At 38.7% G+C, this 18,813-nt stretch overlaps 2 protein-coding genes across 2 annotated transcripts; both read left to right on the top strand.

Moving 5' to 3' along the window:
• Nucleotides 1-895: 895 nt before the first annotated feature.
• LOC116323559 (homeobox protein Hox-D4b-like) lies at nt 896-3,520 on the top strand. Its single transcript, XM_031743915.2, has 2 exons — nt 896-1,463; nt 2,113-3,520. The coding sequence occupies exons 1-2, from the start codon at nt 1,028-1,030 to the stop codon at nt 2,421-2,423; spliced, it is 747 nt and encodes a 248-aa protein (XP_031599775.1). The 5' UTR covers nt 896-1,027; the 3' UTR covers nt 2,424-3,520.
• Nucleotides 3,521-7,312: 3,792 nt separating this feature from the next.
• mtx2 (metaxin 2) lies at nt 7,313-12,236 on the top strand. Its single transcript, XM_031743913.2, has 10 exons — nt 7,313-7,491; nt 8,613-8,660; nt 8,737-8,783; nt 9,482-9,554; nt 9,855-9,931; nt 10,058-10,150; nt 10,264-10,302; nt 10,386-10,511; nt 10,781-10,857; nt 11,235-12,236. The coding sequence occupies exons 1-10, from the start codon at nt 7,452-7,454 to the stop codon at nt 11,392-11,394; spliced, it is 780 nt and encodes a 259-aa protein (XP_031599773.1). The 5' UTR covers nt 7,313-7,451; the 3' UTR covers nt 11,395-12,236.
• Nucleotides 12,237-18,813: the final 6,577 nt, after the last annotated feature.

Here is an 18,813-nt window from a genome sequence, read left to right as displayed (position 1 = left end):
TTAAGACCTTGACATTTGCGATTTACCATTTTTAAAGGGATCACTTTAGCGAAAGAGCGAAATTCCTTGCGCAATGACGCTCATTATGTCTCTCTTTCTTCGTGTGAGGGCACACATTTAGCATATTCCCACTTATCTCTTTCACCCTTTTTTTCCACTAATTTTGCATTAAGCTTCATTTTTTTAAGCCGTCGCATTTTTCTCTCGTTCGGCTTGATTTAGCATCATTTTTTTTAAAGCCAACTAATGCATTTTTCTCCCCCTCCTTTAAAAGCCGTGCTGGTGAGCGGGACACCTCGGCCTGACCTCGGCCGAACAAAGCCAACTACTAGTCACTGTCTGGGAACCTTTTATCCCATTCTTTTATTTGAGGCCTTTCTGACCGGCCACGTTTTGTTGTCCATCCTTTGACTGGCCACAAGGCCAAATATGGCCCCGCCGTCCCTCAATATGGGCCAGATTAATTTTTCAGCTTCTGCCATCTGTGGGGGTAAAAGTCAGTCAGCTAAAAGTCATAAATCTACAGTCAGTGCGTCTTCAATAAGGGCTGTGTGGCAGAGGGTGATAGATAGATAGATAGATAGATAGATAGATAGATAGATAGATAGATAGATAGATAGATAGATAGATAGATAGATAGATAGATAGATAGATAGATAGATAGATAGATAGATAGATAGATAGATAGATAGATAGATAGATTTGAATTACTCATATTAACACTTTAGACTGTCAGGATTATTTTTCAGTGTCCACAAACACCTAACCGTAGCAACTTACCCGGCCAGCAAATCTTCATTAGTTCTATAATGAACATTTTTTTCCTCCAAATTATCCCATTACGTCTGACATAAACAACCAAAAGTGTCGCCTCTCATTGGCTGGCCGCAGGGTCACGTGGCCCGAGCGGCCGTCCGTCTATTTGACAGCCGCAGGATGGCTTCATGCCAGAGGGGGAAAAAGAGACAGAGAGAGGGGAGAGAAAGAAAAATTAGTATTCTCCTACCAGCCTCGCTATAAATCAATCATGGAGTCCTACGTGGTGAGCTGTAAATATGCTGAGCCGCAGTTCCCGCCATGTGAAGAAGATTACAGTAATTTTAATGAACAAGGGGGGTATTACAACAACCCCGAGGACAGTGGCAGTTATGGAGGGGGCTATATGTCCATGCAGCCCCCTCCGCCTCCCTATACACAACAACAAACCGGTTATCAACACTCTTTGCAGGGGCATCGCCGGCAAGATGGAGAGGACCCCTCGCAGCATCAAGGTGCAACCTACCCGGTCTACAGAGAGACGGACGGGCCCGTGAAGGAGAGGTTCCCCGTGGGTGACCTGCAGTGCCAGGCCTGGATGACCTGCGCAAAGCCCGCTCAGGTGCAGAGGAAAACGGCCTGCCAGGGCAAAGACAAGCCGCCCATTGTTGTCTACCCGTGGATGAAGAAAGTGCACGTCGCTCATGGTAGGGTAGCCTGAACGTTTTAATCAGTCGATCTTCACTGCCCATTTCATTTCTCCACAACATTGGTGTATTTCTCATGTTAATGTTTTTATCTGTCTCGCCTTTCTTTCTTTCTTTCTTTCTTTCTTTCTTTCTTTCTTTCTTTCTTTCTTTCTTTCTTTCTTTCTTTCTTCGTATAGTGTTTTGTCCATTTGCAAGCATCGCTTTTTGTTGTCGAGTTATTTACGATCTCAGTGAGAGTCAGCGAGAATTACAACCCCTATAAAGTTTTATGACCCTGCCCTGCTACAGCGTGTTTGTGTGTGTGTGTGTGTGTGTGTGTGTGTGTGTGGGCAAGCTTATGGTGTGTATCTGATGTGTAACGCTTGCGGCGGAACAAACCTTTAAAGATAAAAGTCAAAATCGTTTCTTGGGCCTCTTCCCAGTCCACCACGAATGAAGATTAGGACAGAAAAGGCTACGTGATTATATCTGGAATAAGAATTTTTAAAAAAAATCAACTCATTTTTATTTTAAATATATTCTTAATATGGGGCTTCACCCAGGCCCATCCTCATCATTACTGAACACAAAACAAAATAAAAGCTGTTAAATAAATAAAATAAATTTAAAGCGGTCTGTAAACCACCTCTGTTCTTTGTTTTTACAGTTAATCCAAATCACGTGGGCCCGGAGCCAAAGAGGTTGCGGACGGCCTACACGCGACAGCAGGTCCTGGAGCTCGAGAAGGAGTTTCACTTCAGCCGCTATCTCACGCGCCGCCGCCGCGTCGAGGTGGCCCACGCGCTCTGCCTGTCCGAACGGCAGGTGAAGGTGTGGTTCCAGAACCGGCGCATGCGCTGGAAGAAAGACAACAAGCTGCCCAACACCAAAGGAAAGAGCAAAAACAAGAAAGCGACCGACAACAACAACAACAGCAACAGCAGCAGCGACAGCATGAAGACGGTGATAACTGTCTGAACACACAGGAGCGCAGAGTGTGGCAGTCGAAGCAGCCATGGTAGCACCTTCATTCTCCAAAGCTGATGTTGCTTAATTTATCCAGGGTGACTGCAGTCCTCAAACAATTCTCACCTGCTTTAAAGTTGCAGTTTGGACGAACACAAGTTTATAAATTCCATGATGTATTTTTTTCCCTTGTTTTTAACTTCAACTTTGGAGCATTTTAATTTTTTTCCTTTTTTGAGGTTTCATCCATATTGAATCTCATAATGAATGAATGAATGAATGAATATATTTTAAGTTCACGGAGACCCCGACATCTCTCTGGTGCAGACAGGGAATTGCTTCATATTTAGACATCCGATGAAGACGCAAAAACATAGTGCTCGTTTGTTGCGGTGGCAAAATACTCGTGACTGCGTTGAACCAGGATGAAACAGGGTTTTCTTTTCTCTACAGGGTAAACATAAAACAGGGTTATAGAACAGCTACCTAAAAGCTGAAAAATCCTAATTTATGAATATGCACGTTACCAAAATGTTACATAAACTGGCGCTTAGAGGGTAGGTAGAAGAGCAGAAACACCAAATTACGTGTTGAGTGACTGCACAAATTATGTTTTAGCTTTTGATTTTGTACAGAGAAGCATCCAAAAATAATTCATATTTGGAAGGAAATTAGCCATATTTTTTTCTTGGATTTTATTTCCCACATTTATAATTTGTTTTTTAAAAAAGAGCCAAAATGAAGGTACAATTTTTTAACGCACACACCTGACTGTAAATCCAACTTCTTTTCTCAGGGTTACAGGGTTTTACAAAGATCTTTTTTTTTTGGAAAAAGCTTGTTTGATTTAGCACCGAGGATTAAACTAGCCCTCTGTGAAATACCATGATGTTGCGTATAAATAGGTATGTTCTCTCTTTGATTCCAGTTTAATATGCTATCGATATCTATCATAGTCTACGCCAGTACTTATGTTTAATTTGTACTAATTAGAAACATATTTTATTCTTTCTTTATAGCAAGCATCTTCGCCGTTATTTTTTCGTTACTTTTGAAAAAAAATGTGTATTCCTGTAATAATTTTATATGTGGAAATGTTTTGATAAAAATAGATGAGAAAAATAATAATAATAAAAAAAATTCAAACATTAAAGGTGTGAATATTTGTCTGTGTTGGAGGATAAGCGAAGGACCGATGATTCTTTTTTTTTTTTTTTGTGGTGGTAGGGGAAGATGAGGTCGGGAGAGAATCAACGGAAGTGACGTGTGATTAGAAACCATGAATTAAAGGCGAAATCGTGATATCCATTTTCGGCTTAAGAAAATAAATAAATACATAAAATAAATAAATAAAATACGGTGTCATCTTTAAGCAGCACGGTCTTTGTCGCAGTCACAACTTAACGGGGGCTCATGGTATAGCCAAGCCAAGACTAATGTGTAGTGCGTCATGGCTCCGTTGACACGCTTTTAAAATGCATGCACGCTGTCCCATCGGGTGGATTTAGGTTGATCTTCACAGTTTTCTAATTTTCGAGGAGTTATTAAAAGCAGTTGAAACTAAGGAGAAAATTTGGCCTTAAAATATTTAAATTTCTGGGTATTCTGTGTCTTTTACTGTTTTAAAATTTTGGGGGATGTAAATTATTATGTTATGAGACTTTAGTATTGTCTATGATGATATCTTTGTTTAGAAGTTTATAAATCCCCGATACAATAATTCGGGTCCCTCGTAGATCTTGTTTGTCCAAATCGCGAATTTTAGTATGAATATCAATTTAAGTGAAATTGTTTGTGCCAGGATCAAGATTAGCGGTATTTAGGCCTATGTGTATAGTAAGTTTACGGGAAAGGAACGTAAATCAAAGTAAAATCCCCTGAAGTAGTGGAATCATGGCTGTGTGTATTTGTGTGTTGATATGTAAGAGAAATGAGCGCTGAGTGCCAATAATTGGTGGCTTCCGTTCGAGACTCGGTTACATGTGCAGGAAAGGCACAAAGGGGCTGACACGGAGCAACCTGGATTATCTATCACACGAAGATCAACCACAGAGCTGCCACAGTCATGACAAACAAAGTTCAGATCTTCACTAAAAACAGAAAAGCTTCTGAAGTTCTGCATGTCTGCAGTTTGAGATGTTACTCAGGGGAATACCACAAAACAACGTCAAACATCTGGAATTCAAAACCTGATCCCACTAAGACACGCGTGATTACAAACGAGATGCAATTATTCCTAAAATTTCACACCACAAATTCACACGCATTCATGTATTTTATGTACATTTAAATAGACAGAAACAGAATGCAATAATACTGAACAGCATACTTTGTAGATATGCATGTGTTTGTGTTTGTGCATGTACACCTACCCATCTTTCTCTAGTCTGTGATGAAACAGGAATGCCCCCGACTGGTAGCATTAAGTATTACAGTCTGAAAGAGAATTTTTTTTCAGGTTAAGATAAATAATATTTTTCCAGTTAAGAAAACATGGAAATATTTACATTAGAAATACATGGATATATTTATCATTAGTCCTTTGGATTAACAGAAATGTGTATAATACAATGTAATCAATGCTAAATTAGCCTTAGTAATAATAAGGTAAATGAACCAGAAACATACACATCTTTGCAAAGGTTACAATTTTGAGTTGTTACATCTATCCATGCATCATAATGTGTCTCAGTTACTTTGTCCACCTGTGTTTGCACTGTGAACACACAACAGTAAAAATGTACGACTACATCTACCTACAAGTAAGACTTTTAAGACGGGAATGAATGTTGGATATTTCTCACAAGATTAAGAGCATGGCAGGTCACTTTAAATACAGTCACGTGTTCGACTGTAAAGCTTAAAACAGGAAAGGGTGAGAAATGTCACGAGAATGAAACAGTGAAGCATTTCTTATTAAGGTGTGGACAATAACATAGCTACAGAAAAACAGAAACACGGGTGTGCCACAGGCTTGTTTAGATATGGTCAAATGCAGCAGCATTTTTCTGCAAATAGTCTGGATTAATAAACAAAATTTAAAAGATAAATCTTTAAATAGATAAAGTACAGTCGCTGTGACTTTTTTGTAAGTTTTTAAAGATAAAGTTTTTATCTTTTATTTGGACATTATCTGTCTTTTCAGTCATTTTCCTTGTACCTGACTATTTTTAGAGAAATGTTTTTTTTCTTTTTGTTGTTTACATCACTTAACACTGACATATTAATCATTCAAGAGTAAAAAGTCATCTCACAAGGGACGAAAGGTGTGTATCAAAGAACTAATTTGGAATAGCATTTTTAGGCATTTAGTCTTTTTGCACCAACAATGCAATTCCCAAACACCTATTAGACAAAAACATGGGATGTCTCAGCATGCTGAGCAGTGTGTAATTAAAAACTATCTCCCACAGGTGAAAAGTATCTGAAAATCAACTGACACAGGATGCAACAGATGCATCTGACCTTTCAGTTGATTCATCTGTTTGCAGAAATGATCTCAATGGAAGGAAACCAGGAACAAAAGGCTGGTGTATGTCAAACTATTGAAGAACTGGACTGAAAATCAGTATTCACTGGTCTTATGGAGTGATGAATCCAAATGTGAATTTTTTGGTTCATCCCCAGTATAAACAGAGATCATAAGGAGACAGGTACAACAGTGAGATGCTACAGCCATCATTTTTGGGGGCTCCATTTCAACCAGTAATGTTGGGGATCTTGATGGATGGAATTATAACTGCAGAAAAGTACAGTACATTTTTGATCCACCATCCAGAACCTCTGGAAAGCAATTGATTGCCAGCAGCTTAATTTTTGACAATGATCAATGACAAACTGTCAATGCAGTAAACGCATGTCTAGATAGAAAAAACACATAATGAAACACTATCAGTCATGGATTGGCCTCCCCAGAGCCCAGACCTCGACATTATTATAGCAATGTGAGATCATCTTGACAGAAAAAGCAGCCAACATGCAAAATGGAATTTTGAGTGTCATTAAAGAAGCCTGGAGAAGTATTCCTGATTAAAGAAATTACAAGAAGGTCTAAAACTAATACTGTGTTCATAAACTTGGTGGAAAGGAGGCAACTCCTTGAGGCGACTTTTGTTGTGATTTGGTGCTATATAAATAAAATTGAATTGAATTGAATTAAAGAAACTCCTCTGAATTAAATAACAATACAACAAAAAAGCAAATATAATAAGACAGCAACAATAAAATAGTGAGCAAAATAACGAGTATATTAACTTTACAGATATAAAGGTATAAACACACAATACAGTTCTGCTAAAAATCTACACTTGTCAAAGAAGGATATTGTACTTGCTGCTAGGTAGGCTAGGTAGCAGCAACCATGGAGTGTGGATGAATGCATGAATGTTACAAACGCTATTAACCTAAAATTCACACTTAGGTTGGGCAAGACACCAAACCTGCCCAAGGATACTTAAACATGCAAACTAGAGAAGTGTGGGATTGAACCACTGCCCTCTATCTCCTGAGCCACAGCCACCCCACACCAACAGTCAGATAAAATCCATTCACATTTAGGTTTTGCTGACTTTGCCCTCCAAATGTATGTTTTCTGCCCTGGACATTATCCCTTTAATCCTATGTTTGCTGTAAAAAAATTATCACACAGACTTCAAATAATGCTTCTCTGAGTCCATGTCTCTCTCACTCTGACATGATGTGTCTGTTTTAGCCAGTTTTATATACACTTTTTTGTGCGGTTAGTTCTTTTCCTTAAACCCAAATTAAAAATGCTACTTTAATAATATGTATTTTTCCATGCATCAAAAGCCCAAATTATTTCTAGTTAAATATAACAATATTGCTACAGTAGCCTGTATGCGCGTCCATAAAGTGGAACTAAAAATTAATGCAACCGTTTCTCTTACGGACATCAATCGCAGGCGGACCGGTCAGTGACTGCAGAACAAGTACTTGCCCTTAAACTTGCAAGCAGTGCTGTTGCTCAGATCGCTCATTATTCTAATCATTATTTAACAATAAGAGTACAACAGCAGCACTATGTCTCTTGCGGCAGAGGCGTTCATGTCGCAGATGGCAGGTAATATGTTGACTTCACCCCGTTTTTCTAGTGATTATGAATAACATTAGCCAGCTAGCTACCAAGAGCTAGGGTTCACAGTAACATAGGCTCTTTACAAATGTAGTTACTTACATATATGGACCTTTAGCTGTTACTATAGCTGCCTTTGTTCGCCTTTTCTTGGTTTCTTAAACAAAGACTGACTGGCCTGGAAAACCCCCAAAGCACTCTGTCATTCTGCATGTCGTGGATTGCTTGGCAGGTGTAACACAGGAATTTAATATAAATAGCGCCATATTTCTGTTTACTGTTAAAAGCATAAATCAGCAGGAGAACGGTGAGTTCAAGCGGAAACTGCTCAAGAGGGCTAAAGTTACTGACAACCCCGTATCGTTACAAAATCGGCTCAAATCTATCAATTTTAACAGAGACATGCTCAGAGATTCCCCCGGTGGCTGGAGGCTGTACTGCAAGGACGGCGGTGTAACAGCATAGGTCGTCGAGTGAGCACCGTGCGCCCCGTGTCTGAATTCTTTATAATCGTTTATCAAATAACTTTATATGAGTAGAAGTGAAGAAGAGGGTGCAGTCAGGGTGATGTGGATGGAGATGAGTGTCCGGGGTGATTTATGTCAGAAGTGAGCCAGAGTGAAAGGGAAGGTCTGCAAGATGGTAGTGAGACCTGCTGTGATGTATGGTCTGTAGACGGTACACTAACAAAGGTCAGCGGTGCTAAGGTTTTCTTTGGGAGTGAGCAGGATGGACAAGATTAGAACTAAGTATATCAGAGGGACAGATCAGGTTAAGGAGTTTGACAAAGTTAGAGAGGTGAGGCTGAGATGGTTTAGATATTTGCGGAGGAGGGGTAGTGAACATGGAGCTGGCAGGCAGGAGGAAAAAAGGAAGACCACACGAATGGTCATGGATATAGGCTAGGAGGACATGCGGAGAGTTGGTGTGAGATGAAGGCAGATGATCCACCGGGACGATTGTTAAAGGAAGAGTCAAAAGTAGACAAAGAACAATTAGTAAAAGAACGTTGACAGTCGATCCCACAAGCAACATTATAGGTTAATGAGTCACATTATCACCGTATAATTGTGTGTGTTTCCCTGCATGTCTGTTTCTGATGTTGACAGCTGCTGAGCCGTGGCCTGAAAATGCAACCTTGTACCAGCCACTGAAGGGTGAGTTAGTGAAATGGAGGCACAAACATAATGTCAATAGCAATATAGCTATTTATATATTTTGTTGTTTTTGCAGAGGATCAGATTCTCCTGTCGGACTGCGCCTCATCTCTCGCTGTTCAGGTAAAGCAAACATACATGTACACACATTACACACCTTGCTCTTTGTAATGTTTATTTGTTAATTACTCGGCCTGTTGTGCTCAGGAAACAAGGAAAGCTTCTGAACGTTTTAGTGGTTTTAATTCAAATATTTAATACTATTTTCATTATTTAATTAATGAAAACTGAACTCGTATAAAAGCTTTCAGTTCTTCATTGCACAATTTTGAACATTTAACCAGCACAAAACTGATATAAGATAACAGATGAACATTGGCTGCTGCCAACAATTTAATGTCAACTTATTTGGTGTCTTATTAGTTGACTGCCAACTAATAAGATACTGATATTAGGTTGTTATACTGCTGAAAATATATACATATATTTTTTTTAATGCATCAAGTATGAAATGCAGTTGTTGATATTATCAGTATTTGACCTTTTGACCTCTACTCTGACTTTGGATTTGACCTTACTCATGGAAGGAAATCTGCAGTGCTGCAAAATAAAGTTAACTGATTTTTTTAAAAGCATATCGAAGTATACCACAAGTAATATTTCTCATTTACTTTCACAGTATGTTTAGTTAATGCATTCATCCGAATGAATGATTTGAGACTGGGAGGAGATGCAAACCCAACCTCATGGCGTTACAAGCTAGTGTCCTCCTAGTGCTTTTTTCCTCAGCTGCTTAATTCTGTCCTGTTTCTGATGTGCAGGCGTACCTGAGGATGTGTGGTCTGCCAGTTCAGGTGGTCTACAGAGCAAACGCTGAATACATGTCACCTTCTGGTAAGTACACATGCCGCTTCAGAGACAAATTCTGGGTGTCTGATCTCAATACTGTGTAATCTCAGCACTCATACTGCTCATTAAAACATTACACAACTGTACACTGTAAGCTGGTTTGAAAATTGTTAGTTAGGATTTTAGTAGAAATTTTAGTCTTACTCCGCTATAAAATGAAATCCTAAGTTTGCTTCCAGGTTTCGTGTAGGTGCATCTGGAAGTTAATTTGTTGCAGGTTAGCGTTTTGTGTTGAATTAAATGTGATGATTTTAATGCCCAGCCTTTTTATGTTTGTGTCTATAGGTAAAATTCCCTTTATCCACGTGGGCAACCAGGTGGTGTCAGAACTGGGGCCGATTGTGCAATTTACTAAAGCCAAGGCAAGTGTTGTACAGATGAAAGCTGTTATTGTTTTTTTTTTTTGGGCAAATTCTCTTCCAGTTTTTCCCAGTAGAGGAGCAGATTTTCATATTTCTTTCTGCTCTTGTCTTCTTTTGGGTACTTAGGGTCATTCTCTGAGCGATGGCTTAGATGATGTTCAGAGAGCAGAAATGAAAGCGTACATGGAGCTGGTCAACAATATGCTGCTTACTGCTGAGGTATGAAAAACATAAAAACCATAACATACTGATACTAGAACTTCAGCACATATACAGTTTTTATGAGTGTGTCTGAGAAATATCCTCTCACCCATGTCCTCATCTCTCTACAGTTGTACATTCAGTGGTGTGATGATTCTACAGCCACTGAGGTGTGTACACCAGGCTTTAAAAAAACAACAACAACTTATTAAAGTCTTGATAACCTCCTAATCAGCTGTATCTGTTTTTGTAGATTTCTCGTCCCAGATACAGCAGTCCGTACTCATGGCCTCTCAATAAAATCCTCGCCTACCAGAAGCAGTGGGAGGTGCGCAGGAAGATGAACGCCATTGGCTGGGGAGGGAAAACGTTGGAGCAGGTTAGCAACAACCTGGAAGTGAAAAGCTGTTTTGCCAGCACTACATTTCCCTTTCTGCAATCAGAAAAATAATTTCATATCTTATTCTTTTAAAGGTGGAACTCTTCAAAGTTTTACAGAATTGATCTTTTAGACTGTTTGAAGGCCCTTAAGTATAACTTATTTGTGTATGTAGGAAAAAGAGCCCAATCTGATCGTCAACATCAGACTGTCTAGAAAAAAAATAAACAAACATGTTTTAAAAGTCTTTATGTCCTCATGTATTTCAGGTTTATGAAGATGTGAGTCAATGCTGCCAGGCTCTCTCTCAGAGGCTGGGAACACAGTCATACTTTTTTAATAAACAGTATGTATTTTTTTTTTCTATCTGTATGTTTGTGGTTATCGCTTTCTCATTTGTCTTGTTTATAACAACTGAATAACAAATCTACATCTGAGTTCTCCAGAATCCTTTCTCCAACCCCTGTTATAGGTGTCCACACCAAAAAGGAAATGTTTTTAATTATTGCAAGCAGTTTTCCTTGAGCACCACCTTGTGGTTTAAAATTGTAACGATCTCGTGATCAACTGAGAAGCTTTGTTCTGTACTCCCTGACAATATTTGATTTGTGTTAAAACAAAGTATTACAAGTGAAGCCAGTGTCTGTAACATCTCATTTCTGATTATATTTATAGCTGAAGGAGTGCCAGTCATTAACCGTGTGTGGTGTGTGTGTGTTATAGGCCTACGGAGCTGGATGCATTGGTGTTTGGCCATCTCTTCACTATACTGACTACTAGACTGACCAGCACTGAGCTGGCAGAGAGGATCAAGAGCTACAGCAATCTTCTGTCCTTCTGCAGACGCATTGAACAGACCTACTTTGAAGACAAGAGCTCCTGAAGGACTGAAAATAACATATCTGTCTCTCTATCACCTCTTCTCGTACATTCTTTCCTTCTCTCATTCCCCAGATTGTAGCCCCAAGAAGCTGAAATGCCTAAAAAATAATTGCCTACGTGTCCTTTCTCCTATTTTTCCTTCACTTTTGGCTTCCTGTTCATACATCATCTCCAGAAGTTTAAGAATTATGAATGTCCTGAAGTAAGCATAATTTTTATGTGTATTAAGAATATGTAAAAGAAAACGTCCTGAGTTAAATGTATTTTTCAAAATATGAGAACAAATGCCACATATGCTAGTAACTGTGATCATCACAGTTAGTAGAACACCTTGAGAATCCAGCTTTATAAAAAGTGAATACAAAAAGGTTGCTATACAACCTTAAATCAGTCTGAAATGAACATCAAAGATTAGGATTAAAAGCTGGTCAGACTTCTAAATCTTGTGCTTGTCAAGAGTGCGTTTCTAAACACCCACTGCCTCGCTGAAAACCGAGGTGTGGATTTCCCAGCCTCGTGACATGACTGCATTTCAGAAAACAGAACTCCACTTGACCTACGTCCGAGGTCAAATGGCTCACTGTGTTTTTCCTCCAGGGCACTCCCAAAGCTTGCAAGAAATGTGAAACGCAGAGAGAAAATCCAGAGAGAGGTTGCTTTTTATTCTGTACAAAATGCATGAACATAATCAAGAAGATGTGATTTATTCCTTATTTTTTCATGTTTTACTTGTGTGAATAGAAAGTGCCTACATGATGGAATACACTTACACATTACATTTCTCCCCCAAATAATATGTGTTTGGAAGTTTGTTTGATATTGTTTGAAATTATAACACAAAACTATATAGTGGGTCTTTCATTAGGTACCCCTGTATGTTTTAGCATCGGGTTTTATTGGATTAATCCCTCATATGTTGCCAAAACAAAATCTGAAAGAGAGAAGTTTAAAAAGACGGAACATGCTGCCAAGTTATCGGGTGTCTGTTTCTACCTTTGGGTCTAATACAAGCTCAATGGTAATGTCTGATCACCTCTGCTTGGCCTCGAGTTGAACAGGTTGTGAGTGTGTGACAGACGGGCAGAGCGAGTGTCTGTCTTCCAGGTTTCCTGTGAGGTCGGGCTTTGACCCTTGAACTTCCAGGAGCTGTGGCATCATGACTAATGACCTGCAACGACCAAATGCTGCACACTTGGAGGTCATCAGCCAGACACCAGACAGAGATAAATACATGGAAAAACAAAAAGGTACATCTTATTGAAGACATGTACTCAAGTCTGCAGTTATTTGTGGATTTTCTTCATGCTATATTAGGGTTTTAATTAATTATTAACCTCTAGAAATAGATCTAAAACATACAAGTAAAAGACTAAAGTAATGTGAATTAGTTTGGTAGGAAATTGTAGGTCTGCTGACAATTTCTCAGCATTGTTCTCCATCATCTGTTCAGTGTCATTCGTAGTTAGGTCCTTATAAATATTCTCAGGGTTTTTTTTTATTGTTGAACATTTCTAAGGAAAAAATGTAATGTACACAAAACCACAGTGTGAATAAAATTTTATCCTTTATTTGTCCAGGTAAAAGTCTCAGAGATTAAAAAGAAACCTGGCCAAAACAAACCTGGCCAAGAGGGCAACACAAAATGCAACAAATATAACAAATAGCAATATAACTACAAACATCTGAATCATATGAAATAGCACATCCTTACAAGAGTAATTCACATTATTATCATGCTGCCCAACTGCAAGCTCTAGATTTTGAGCTTATGAGGGGGAAAAGGGTAAACAATGCATGATTTCTAATGTGAATCAACTGATTTTAAGCCAAAATAGAGTCAACAGTAGTGGACAGTGAGAATGTTTTATGGTGCAGAGATAGTAATGGGCTTATTGTCAAAACTGGTGACACCAGACGAGCACAATTTTCCCTGATTGCCCTTGATTCTACTCTCCTGCATGGAGGATGATTACAGCAGAGTCCACACATCTCTGACTTTTCTGCTACCTTTAAAATGTTCTCATGCGATGTCCAAACTCTTATTTTGGCCTTCCACTTCAAGGAGACAATGCCTGAGGCCATTAGAGGGGGCAAAGGGTTTCAGGTTCAATCTGTGGCAATGAGTTTGGGGTTGAAGGGCAAAGGTACAGCCTCGGCTGGTCGCTAGTCCATCACAGGGTAACACAGTCTTATATCCACATCTACAGTCAGTTTTGAATCACAGATTTACTCAAGTCAAAAGCTTGACAGAGGAATATTAGAAACCAAAATGATGTTATTCAAATTCATAAAGTGCACAGAAAACTGAAAAACATGCATTTGTCCTCCCACACAAGCTTAATATTTGCATACAGGAAGGGACTGCATACAGATATATTTTTGAAACATGGACAAGATTTATCACTGAAGCAGGTTTACCTCGAGCTACAAATTGTATTGAAAAAGTTTGTCCAGAAGGGGGCAGCATTGGGATTCCAAAGTATCTTGCAGTGGCAGGGTTTTAAGGGATTTGGGGCCAGCTTGTCAAAGCAAATTTGTAGTGGATTTTCTCAAACTGCGGTTAGAAAAAAAACTGAAAGAAGAAGAAAAAGGATGAAACAAATGGCAAGAGAGTCTAGTTTAACTGCTTTTCAGTTTTGGAGCGAGAGAAACATTTGGTTCTTATTATGAGAAAGAAAGAAAGTCACACAGCTGGTTGCACTGGTTATCATTATGTTTCTTGATCATGCTGGGTCAGTGTGTACTCAAATTCAAACCACTGAGGAATTTGAATGGGTGGAGCTGTACAGTCCAAATGCACTTAGAATTATTATTTTCAGCTGTGGATTTCATGTGATTGCCTGGAACAGACAATGCATTTTCTTTTGATAATATTCTTGATCGATGTATACGTTTATAGATTTGTTCCCCCCAAAAAGTCTTCCCATGTAACAGTTCAGCATTCTCTTTTGATAGATTAAATTAAAGGATTGTACAATTAGTTAATATGAGGGTGGCGATGGGAGGGAGGCAAAAATGAAGATCATTGCCAAATCGTGGGAGTCATTGTCCCATCATGGAAGAAGTGAACAAAGTAAGTTTTGAATTCAAGGATGTGAACGTGCATCTGTACATGTGCTGTGATATCAGATTAGCCAATACGTCTGGAGGTTGATAATTACACAGCTTGATTTTCAGAGTGAGTCATGATGCCTAATGTGGACTTTCTGTGAAAGAGGTTGTTTTTTCACTCATTTTAATTGCATCTGGTGTGTGTGAGCAGGTTTATGTGTGCGTGTGTGTGTGTGTGTCTATGCAAGTACTGAGTTGAATCAATGCAATGTGTCGTTTCTGATGCTGCGACCCAGTAATTCTTTAGTCTCATTCACATAAACTGGATCAGCATGTCTTCTCAGGTGTCAAAGCATAGGGGTGGTTTAAGTGATTTGGAGACCTCAGGCAGTCGCACACTGAGCTAAGTGCCTGTGGGTTTGTATATGGGTGTGAGACACACACACAGAAATCTGTGAATGTTACGTTTTAACATGACAGAATCATCCCACCCTTGAAAAAATAATTTCACTGAGAGTGAGTGGCTGACTTTGCAAAATATGACATGACACAACCCCCTACATTCACTGCAATTTACCACCACTCTGCCAAGACTCGCTGCCATTACAGCTCTGCTGGAAACTCTGCCTCTCTACTCACATTTCACACTCATGGAAAGAAACAAAAACTATTTGCAGGCAATGATTTTCAGGGAGAAAAGGCGGAACAGCTTTCTAAGTCTGTGCAGAAATGTACCCTTTTTTGTTAAAAACAAATATGTATAGACTTCAACTTAAGAGGTCTTCTCTGATTAGCAGTCTCTTAGGTTGTGTTAAACCTAAATCTAAAGCTAGTTTTTATTCATTGCCTTTAGAGGTAAGGAAGCACTTTTACAAATTTTACAAATATTAGTTTATTTATCATGATGATTACTCAGCGAGGACAGTCAAGATTATAAACTGGAGTTAAAAGATGTGGACATGTTGGCTTTTGAGTTAAATAAAGAATCAGTTGTTCTTTTTAAAACATTAAACTAATTGAAGCATGAGTATGCCAATAGAAACAAATCTATTATATTTTTAAAATTTCTTTGTTGTTTTTACTATTATCCTTTGTGAGATGATTGGCTTTAAATATTAATCCCTTAAAAGTGTAACATTTTAACTATGTGATCAAATGTTTCCCTGCAACCGTTCACATTCTGAAACACTCTGCACAGGAGCTGCAGCAGCTGTTTCAATGCACCAGAATTTACTTAAGCAAACATTTCCCTGTCTGGTGCCACTGAGAAATTTACTTAAGTAAACATTTTTGCACCCAGGCTTCTTATGAACCCCTCCTGGTATGATCTGATATGAAAAACAGTATAAAAAAGCGATATAGTTTAGTAAAACGTAAGCACTTTCATTGTAACCTACAGAAAAGGCAGACGACATCTCATTTTTTGATTTCTTGGTCCTTTCCCTGCAGCCAAACCAGGGTTTTCTACCTCTTTCTCCAGGTAAGTTTCCTTGTTTCTAACATTTCCTTTAAAAGGCTATATTTAGTTTCACATACTACTCTTGTAGGAGACCCAAAATGCAGTACGCAGGAGATAGAGTTTGCAAACAAAAAGTGAGCTTTATTGCTGCTGGCAAGTCCAAGAAAAACTCTAAATGAGAGGAGAAACAGAATCCAAAAAACAGAAGGAAGCAGAAATAATGTAGGGTCAACACAAGAATCATACATTTAAAACTAACCTGTATCCCTCATAAATGGGATCTAGATTCCAGACTGTTGCCACAGATGCTCTGGCAAATGAAGGTGCAATGCTAGAGCAGGGGGATCCCAACCTTACTGCTGCAGTAAACTGCAGTTAAACTGCTCAGTTAGCACCAACAGGATTCTTAAAGTAAGCTAAGGGCAGCTCTTGGTTATATTTTATGTAGCCTTCGAGTACTACAAGGAAAGAATGCACCACTGTAGATTTCATTGATCCACAGTTCACATCATACTATGACAATGCATTGCTGAATAAAATCAGGAGAGCATTTCTCTTTACTTTCAGCTCATGTTGTTCTAGCTGTCATAGCTCATCAAATCTTCTTCAGCTAACTCACTATTGGCTAAAAAAGAAAAGAAAAAAAGAAGTTATAAACCAAAAAGGACTCTTTAGAAAGATGAAACATGTTTGATGTGTGTTGATTTTCTTGTGTGGCCCACTACATTTGCACTCTAGTCATCAAAACTTTAGCATTGATTCACAAACACACACACAAACCAATGAATTACTTTAATTGCTTTGTCATTGTTGTTTAATTAAGTGATAAAGGACACTGGTGCACCAGTTAGGGTAGTCATTCTCACTCATATCTAATATGTTGCAATACACACCTGTGTGGCTGCTTTTGAGAGTATGTTGACTTCTGTATTTCTGAAACATCTTATCATGTGTGTCTCCATCACGTGCCATGGTGATCATGCGTGTTTATATGTGTGGATTCACTTTATAAGCATGTAAGGAGAAGCTGGTTATTGAGAAAGTGTATTTTGGGGTTTTTGTGATGGGGTGATGTAGATCAGAGTGGAATAAAGAGATTAGCTGTGTGTTGATAATCCTCTTGTCAAAGTCCATCCCCTCACACTAACACATGCGCACGTACTACCATTTTATTACTGTCTCCTTTCATGATGTCTTCTCTTACCAGCCATGTTGTTCTCGTTGTTGTGTTCAGCCTCATCTTTCACAGTTTATGCTGATAAACTTGCTTTGCTGCAGCAGACTTAAAGTCAGAATTTACATGTTTAAAAAAACAATAAGTCTGATTTGTCTCAGGCAGGTTGTTGTTTACTCTAATAGGCTTAAACATTTCAAAGTTTCATACTCATACTCTCCCACGTGCCTCTCAGAAAATCCCAGTTTTACATACATATCACCCAATGTTTAATTCTCACCCTGCAGGAATAAGAGACACGTGTTTGAAATAAATAGTAAAAGCTGTCTGCTCCCCCTGAAATGTCTTTTCTTACAATGAGTTAAAATAATTCCCCTCCATGGTCTTAATATGCATTAATTTTAATATGAATGGAGTTTCAGGTACATAGTGTTAATATTCATTTTCTGTACAAATAAAGAGATTGTTTCATGTGCTAGCACTCATTCAATGGAAAATCAATGTAAGCGTGAATGTAATCAAGGACAAGAAATGAATAACATCATGGATTTGAGCCAGGAGTTGGAAATCTTCCACCGCAGCTGAAAGGTTCCTTCCACAACACTTTAAATCCACTTTCTTAGCAAGCGGTTATCGGATCATTTTTCCTGCCAACATTTAAAGAAACTATAATATTACTGTTTTGTAAGTCAGTGATTCTGCTGATGATTAATGATGAGTGTTGTGGTCAAGACAAGTCTATTAAAGGCTCATGGTTCCCTTCAGTCAGTACGGCTCTTTTACATCTGGGTCTGGTTTACAGCACAATCAGCAACTGAGCTGCAGTGTCATGCATGTGAAATGAAATGAAAGCAGTGCGTTTAGTCAAATTTGGTCAAAAATATGAGTGTTTGAAACATAAAGAGTATACAGTTCTCCAGCAGAGAAGTGGATTATGGCATATGACTAGCTTTAAAACTGTCTCCACCATGAAAGCTGGAATCCACTCTAACCACTGTGAATGGATCCCAGCCCTCAGCTTCAGTGAAATACAGAAAACTACAAAGTTTTCACAGCATGTCTTTCACTGTCAAATGAGACATTGAGATCTATTTCTGGCATTTTGCCTTTATTGGATAGAGACAGTGAGAGAGAGACAGACAGACAGGAGGGAGGGAGGGAGGGAGGGAGAGGTGGGGGGCGTTCAGCAAATGGCCCAGGAGCTCTCTGCAGTAGACTACAAAGTGAACTAAGGAGGGACCCTAAATAACACATTTTTGAGGAAAGCATCGTTTTAATAAGCCATCCTTGAATTGTTCTGGTATTCAATAAAGTATAAAAAAATATTTTTAGCTTTTTCCAACCCATCTTCTTTTTCTTCTAACTTCATACCACCAGTCGCTGGAGATGTTAAAGATGCACCTTCTTCACTAGATTAATTCTTTCTCCTTTTCTTATTTTACACCCCCGATTTTTTGAGACATGGAAACAATCAGAAATGAACATTTTCTGTCTATGTCAGCGTGTGTGGTATTGCTAACTTGCTTAAATCCTTTAATGCACAGGGTCATTTTTCCAACAGTGTCTCAGGTTGCAAACACAGTCATTTAAATGTCAGGAAAGGAGTTTACATTTTCAGTTTAGACAGATATATTTTGTGTTTGTACTGTATTATCTTGCACACAAATCACTGGAACTTATCATAGAGTCACACCTACTCCGCTCAAATTAGTCTGCGTAGTAATCACAGTAATCAC

This window comes from Oreochromis aureus, linkage group 13 (assembly GCF_013358895.1).
Source record: "Oreochromis aureus strain Israel breed Guangdong linkage group 13, ZZ_aureus, whole genome shotgun sequence".
Classification (NCBI taxonomy): Eukaryota; Metazoa; Chordata; class Actinopteri; order Cichliformes; family Cichlidae; genus Oreochromis; species Oreochromis aureus.
Note: the sequence above shows the minus strand (reverse complement) of the source record. Positions and strands in the feature narration are given on the sequence as shown.

What these genes read in the sequence shown, in the direction of transcription:
- mtx2 (XM_031743913.2), top strand. Translation starts at nt 7,452, where the DNA reads ATGTCTCTTGCGGCAGAGGCGTTCATGTCGCAGATGGCAG. An exon ending in CTTGTACCAGCCACTGAAGG is followed by an intron (nt 8,661 to 8,736) that starts GTGAGTTAGTGA and finishes TTGTTTTTGCAG; the next exon opens with AGGATCAGATTCTCCTGTCG. An exon ending in ATATGCTGCTTACTGCTGAG is followed by an intron (nt 10,151 to 10,263) that starts GTATGAAAAACA and finishes ATCTCTCTACAG; the next exon opens with TTGTACATTCAGTGGTGTGA.
- LOC116323559 (XM_031743915.2), top strand. Translation starts at nt 1,028, where the DNA reads ATGGAGTCCTACGTGGTGAGCTGTAAATATGCTGAGCCGCAGTTCCCG. An exon ending in GAAAGTGCACGTCGCTCATG is followed by an intron (nt 1,464 to 2,112) that starts GTAGGGTAGCCT and finishes TTGTTTTTACAG; the next exon opens with TTAATCCAAATCACGTGGGC.